The 6,888-nt window shown below is 37.8% G+C and overlaps 1 protein-coding gene across 1 annotated transcript; it reads right to left on the reverse strand.

Moving 5' to 3' along the window:
• Nucleotides 1-4,723: 4,723 nt before the first annotated feature.
• On the reverse strand, nucleotides 4,724-5,254 carry LOC138888149 (uncharacterized). Its single transcript, XM_070169965.1, has one exon. It carries the CDS (start codon nucleotides 5,252-5,254, stop codon nucleotides 4,724-4,726), a length of 531 nt encoding a protein of 176 aa, XP_070026066.1.
• Between the last annotated feature and the right edge of the window lie 1,634 nt (nucleotides 5,255-6,888).

Below are 6,888 nucleotides of genomic sequence, written 5' to 3' on the forward strand. Positions count from 1 at the left end.
AAACTCTTTGGGCTCTGACACATGCGTTCGGTATTTTCAAACTTCCATCCACTCACTAGAGATAACCTGGCTAAGTGGATCAAATCTCACCTCTATTAGCTTAGCTGAAATTGCTAATTCACTGTATCTACTCAAAACTTACTTAATATCCTTTTACTAACCACCTGCTAGCGTCATATTTTCTTCTCCTTCTTTGAATAATTAAAAAGCATAAGGTTACTCCTAACTTCCCTTATCATCTGACTATATTCTTTTGCCACAGACTATCATTTTTTTGAACTATGTACATGGATCACACTTAGGGAAATTCATCTGTCTTAAACAAAATTAGAATATCTAACCCCAAACTTTCTATATAATACAAAATCATATCATACTATAAACATCCGCGGTAATCACTTAGTCACATAACCTAAGGGGGAACTGCCATATCTTTTATCTTATGTCAATAGTTGTTTCTTATAGTAGCTTACTAGCGTGGTACTTCTATTTTTGATTTGAATAATTCTAAACAACTTAAAATCATTCCCTGAAATTCAATATTGGTTGCTCTTGGTTCTCATTTCATAAATCATATCTTCTTGTCATTTGCATGAGTTGTACGAAATCACATCTTTGGTAATAAAAAACGTTTCTGACTCCTAGGTATTTTCCCCTTAGTCTCCCTTTTTCCCCCCAAAACTATAATGACCAATTCTAGGCCATTTGCGGTCAAATTCTTAACCTGCTACACTGTAGGGTCTGACATACAGATACACTACCACACACATCTGATAAATCACTTCATGCACCATCCAGTGAGTCTTGGGTCTTAATCCCTAAAACTTGCAAAGATTTCGCTATTATCATTGTTACTTACATTTTCCTTGAGAACCCATATGCATCCCACTTTTAACGTCCTCTCAAGTCTCATATTTACCAACCTGTACTACATAATTATACCCCAATGGGCAATTATCCTCTCTAGGACCTTAGGTTTCTCCTGCGCATCGCTTGGGCATCCAATACGTTTGGAATTCGATAGGAAGAGAAGGTTAACTATGTCACTAAGCTTCATGGCACGATCTAGAGTAGAAAGAAATGAGACAATCCTGGATATCTTGGTAGTTAACCGTTTATATAAGTGGACAACACACACATATAAAGGAAACTCCACTAGACACGGCTTCATAGACTCCCTAGGACTCTTGAACCTAGTGCTCTGACCCCAAGTTTTGTCACGCCCCGAACCTGGGCCTGGACATAACACGTCACTCGGTGCCTGACTACATGTGACCGAGCGAACCAACTGACTGGCTGAATCAACATGTGGTATCATAACATACTGAATATGGAAGATAAACTAACACATGCTGATATCCTAAAAGTCTAGATGATATAAATCAAAGTGCGGAAATACTAATACAATTCTGAAACATATTTGTAGCCAACATATCTTACTATGAAAAGCCTGTGACTCTATCTTACTGTTACTCTAGTCTATGAAGCCTTTATTGAAGTACTGAAAACACTGACTATCTGTAAATACTGAAAGGATGTAAAATAATGATAATGCCCCAAAAGAACTGGGGATCACCGAATAGCTGGTACGAGAATCCTAGCGCTCTGCGTCGTCGACCTGTAAATCATTACCTGCATTGTGAGATGCAGGCCCCGGGCAAAAAGGGACGTCAGTACATTTGAATTGTACTGGTATGTAAGGCAACTGAAAGAAATAATTATAAATGCTGAAACTGAAACTGAAATGATAACTGAGAACTGATAACTGATAAATGAAATAATAACTAATAAATGATAACTGGACTGATAACTGGTAACTGATATGATAACTAATAACTAAACGGTAACAAATAATTGATCTAAAAGGAAGTAAGGATATGAATACTCCCTCTTCTGAATGATGAACAACCTGTTTATCTGAATATTAAACTGCGGCCTTAGGCCCAATATATATATAAGTGTACAAACTGCGGCCTCGGGCCCAAGTATACATATACATAACTACAACCTCAGGTCCAAAATGCATAAAGCATAAACTGCGGCCTCAGGCCCAAAGATGCATAAAGCACAAATTGCGGCTTTAGGCCCAAAGATGCATAAAGCATAAACTGCGGCCTCAGGCCCAAAGACAAGTGTTCAACATTCAGGGATTTAAAATCAGGAACTGAGAATCATACTGGAATATATGATAGTGAATTACTGAATCACATTGAGTTACATAATACTGGAATACTGAATAGGACTAGACTGAGACGTATTCTTGGACTGATTATGAACACTGAAACTTCAACTGTTTAGGGCATACTGAGTAATCTATACTAAGACTCGGGGGCATCAAACCAAACCTATATTGAATACGCGCTGAGCTCACAACGTTCAGAATGAAAGTCATGAACGAGTTATGAAGCTAGAGAATAGAAGCTCTACAACTATTCAAAGAACTAGGCTTAACTATATTTTTGAGGCAATTGATACGTCGTAAAAGAAACGTAGTGTAGGTAGAATCATTAATATTCCCAAACATAGAGAGTTGGCCTCACATACCTAAACTTCCTGCTCTTGTGCATAATACAACATTCGCCAACCCCTTCAACTTCAATCTATATCAATACAAGTCAAAGGAATTCCATATTAGCAATAATACTCATGTTTTGGTCACTTAGGCATTTTCTCAAACACTTGGTGGAATAAAGCTTCATAGTCCTTATTAATGGTGTTTATACACCCAATAACCTATTCTCTTTCTCCTATATAAATTCTAAAGTCTCAAATGGTATCAACATTATTCTTTATCACCCATAAGGTAAACAACACCCTTAACCAATAATCAACAATCAACAAGCCAAACCTATAATTGTTCATGCTTTTCTATCAAACCCATCAACTCATATCTCATGAACTTGAGTCAATAATCATTAATCCAATGCTAGAATCAATTAGAGGGTGAAAACATTACCTTTTTGACGTTCAATCTTCTTGAATTTGAGTTCTAGGGTTTCTTCTCTCAACAATGATGACCCAAACGAATATCTAATGATATGGAGGGTTTAACCATGTTAATAAGATGTTGGGATATTGAAATTAACTTAGAATCACCATTAGAACTTACCTTGGGTGGTGGAATGATCCTTAGGGAGTTAGGTTTTTGAGAGTTCTCCTTTCTAGAGCAAGTTTTTATGTTTTGGGGCTGTGGGGGACGAAATATGGCTTTAAAACGGCCCCGCACTAGCGCGCCCGCACATCTGGAGGCCTGCCCGCACTACTTACTACGCTAAACGGCAGTAACACTGCCTCAAAATTAGCGCGGCCGCGCTACCGGCGTGCATATCGCATACTGTTCTGTAAAATGCACATAACTCCTTGCACAATGATCCATTTGAGCTTTATAATATATCGTTAAAAAGATATTTCAAAGGCCTACAACTTTCATCCTTTGAGTTTTCCCAAATTACTTACTCATATTTACTAAAACCTGCTGGAATACGAACCTTCTGCAAACTTAGTCAATTTTGTCAAATCTTATGCACCTCACTTTCCATCTTGATTTTAAAATAACTATTTTCACCCATAATCATCCTGATGGGACTTTGCATGCCCAAAATATAACCTTACTACTTCTTTAACTCATTTATATCTGAGCTGAATTTACGGGGTGTTACACGACTATTGTACCATTCTTGGACATCAAGTTAGTCCTTTTATGCTATAAAAATATTGCTTTATGTAGGACTTCATGGGCTGCAGGTTTGGACATATTTTAGGTACTAAATTGGCCCAACAGTGGCCTGATTTGAACCTTCTTCAGAGGATGTTTCTTGGGATCTAATCCACCTCTTGTGGGACATGAATTTGGGCCATAAAATAATTATAATATCTAGATAACTCATATCCTTAAGCTCTTCCTTTCAACTAACAACTTCTTTGATCGTTCTTGAAGTTCAATGACCTTGTTTTGCAACTTTTTAGCTTGAGATCTTGTCAAAGACCCTCTTTGAGATTCCAAAGCTTCATCCTTGTCCTTGGATAGATTTGAGCTTCCTAGGATGCTATCAATTAGCTACTTACCCAGACCCCAATTAACGTTCAAAAAGTTACCCACATGATTCTAAGCAAAAACAACTAAATATTGACATTTTTACGCATGTAATTAAACCTAAATCAAAGAACAAAAGCAAACAAAAGATGAAGAATATAATGAAGAAATTAGCATAACAATAATGAAGATGTAGGTGATGAAATGAGGGAACAATTTGAGAGCAATGGGAAAATTTACTGTGCAAGCTTGGCTTCAGGGCCCAGAAGATCGAAAAGTCTAAAAATAAGCAAGAAGCCCTATTTATACTTTTACTCATGGGACCCAATTATTTTGCCTGAGTGCGGCCGCATAATTTTGATGTGGTCCGCACTCCTTGCTTGCCCTTGAGAAGTCACGCTACGGTCCACACAAAAATGAGCAAGACCGCAGCATCAATGCGGACCGCACAAAAATGTGTGCGGCCGCAATTCCTTAAGCATTTTTGACATGCCAACTTCAGAGACCATGCATTTGACACTTAGCCAAATTTTTCATACATAACCCCATTCCTTCATACACTTCAAAAATGGTTAGCATAAAACAAAGCTTATCTAATTTAAAGAAGAAAAACAAAATAAAGAAAAAGACATATGGGTTCCCTCGCAAGAAGCGCCTGATTTAACGTTGCGGCACGATGCAAATTACCAATCACTTGAAATGAAGAACCGCCACAATGTGGCCATCATCAACCTTGCCAAGATAATGTTTAACCCGGTACCCATTGATTCTAAAACCCTCATCATTCTCATTTTTCAAATCTAGAGCACTAAAGGGGGTTACATTCACTACTTCAATGGGCCCACTCCATTTTAATTTTAACTTGCCCGGAAACATCCTTAACCGGAAATTGAACAATAGCACCAGATCACATTCTTTGAACTCATTGTTGTGTATATACTTGTCATGGAGGTACTTCACCTTCTCCTTGTAAAGGGACGAACTTGTGTAGGCATGATACCGAAATTCATAAAGCTCATTCAAATGTGCCACTCTTAGGTTTGCAGCGACATCCCACTCAAGGTTCAACTTTTTCAACGCCCAAATGGCTTTATCCTCAAGTTCTACCGGAAGAGGACACGCCTTCCCAAACACCAATCGATATGGAGACATCTCAATTGGCGTCTTGTCGGCTGTCATGTAAGCCCAAAGAGCATCATCAAGTTTTCTTGACCAATCCATTCGGTTGGCATTCACAGTCTTTGACAAAATACTCTTAATGTCCCGGTTGGAGACTTCAACCTATCCGCTTGCTCGAGGATGGTAGGGGGTGGAGACTTTATGAGTGACACCATACTTGGTGAGTAAGGTATCAAAAGCCCAGTTGCAAAAATGCGAATCGACCAGTAGCGAGAAGGTGCTAATATGGTAAGGAAATAAGAGGGAAATCCCATTAGAAGGGGGATTTTGGGTGGTGATAGATTAGGATTCATAGGGTGAGAGAGATGAGAGGATATTAGGGCGGCGTATGGGTAAAAATTGGATTAGGGTTAGGGGTTTGGGTTAGTTAAAAGGGAGGGGTTAGATATGGGCCGTTGATCTCAAAGATCAACAGCTACGATTAAAAGGGAGTTGGGTCGGGTTTATTTAGGCGGGTCACGATTGGATTGGGTAAAGGGGTTGTTTGGTTTGTGGTGGGGTATTGGGCTATGTAATTTGGGCTGGTTTGGGTAGCCTAGGCAGAAAATAAGGGAATTTAGGGCTATTAGTTAAATACTCAATTTAATTAATAAAATAATTTTCAAAAAATGGTAAATAAAATAGTGAAGATATTATTTGTGCATAAAAATGGTAAACAACAATTATTTATTACTATAAAATCATAAAAAGTTTTTTTTTGCATAAATAAAGTAATCATAAGTATATAAGGGCTATTATTGCAAAATATACAATTTTAGCCTAAAAATGTAAATATAATTATAATAAATGCATCAAAAATATTTAAGGCTTAATATGGATATAAATGATGAAGTTAGATGATAAAAGCATTATAAAAATGATTTGTGATGCAATTAAACATTATTTATACAATAAAACATGGGAATAAATTGATTAAAAAATCTTTAAAAATTATGAAAAAATTAGGAAAAATACTTGATGATGCTCATGCACTATTTGAAAGTATATATGCATATTTGAAATATATGAGGGAAAAATTGGGTATCAACAGCACCCTCCTCCAAAATAATCGTGTGCATGCAAAAGGCGGAGCTTATGCCCCGGATATCCGCCAAAGTCCAACCAATTGCTCTTTTTCTCATTTGTAGCACCTCCAAAGTGGACTCTACCTGCATGATAGTTAAGCACGAAGAAAGGATAACTGGTAAAGTAGAAGAAGGACCAAGGAATTCATACTTGAGGTGCGGGGGGAATGGCTTTAGCTCCAAGGTAGGAGACTCCTTGATTTAGGGCTTTGTTGGAGGGGTGTTCTGGTTTTCAAGATCCAAAGATAGTTTTCGGGGCTCATAAGTGTACGACCCCTTTATGTGAATTTTATGTGTGGATCGGGTGGCACGCCGCCATGGGTATGTTGTTTGGATTAGGTTGCGCGCCGCAACAATGTGATGTTGAGTAAAGTTCCCCGTATCTGTTTTATGTGTTTTGTTTCCTATTTTTTTGAGGAAAATTCATATTAGCTGTATGCCCGCGTCGCGTGTATGATTTTCGAGTGGGGTGTCTATTCAATAATATTTACCACGTTGCATGTATGATTCGCTAGCGGGGTAATTGGATTTCCTTTCCAGAGTTCGTTTTCCTTTTGTATCATGTTCGAATTGGTAGCCTATTGGCACATTGTGAAATCATATTAGACTTTT

Source organism: Nicotiana sylvestris, chromosome 3 (assembly GCF_000393655.2).
Source record: "Nicotiana sylvestris chromosome 3, ASM39365v2, whole genome shotgun sequence".
NCBI classification, from domain to species: Eukaryota; Viridiplantae; Streptophyta; class Magnoliopsida; order Solanales; family Solanaceae; genus Nicotiana; species Nicotiana sylvestris.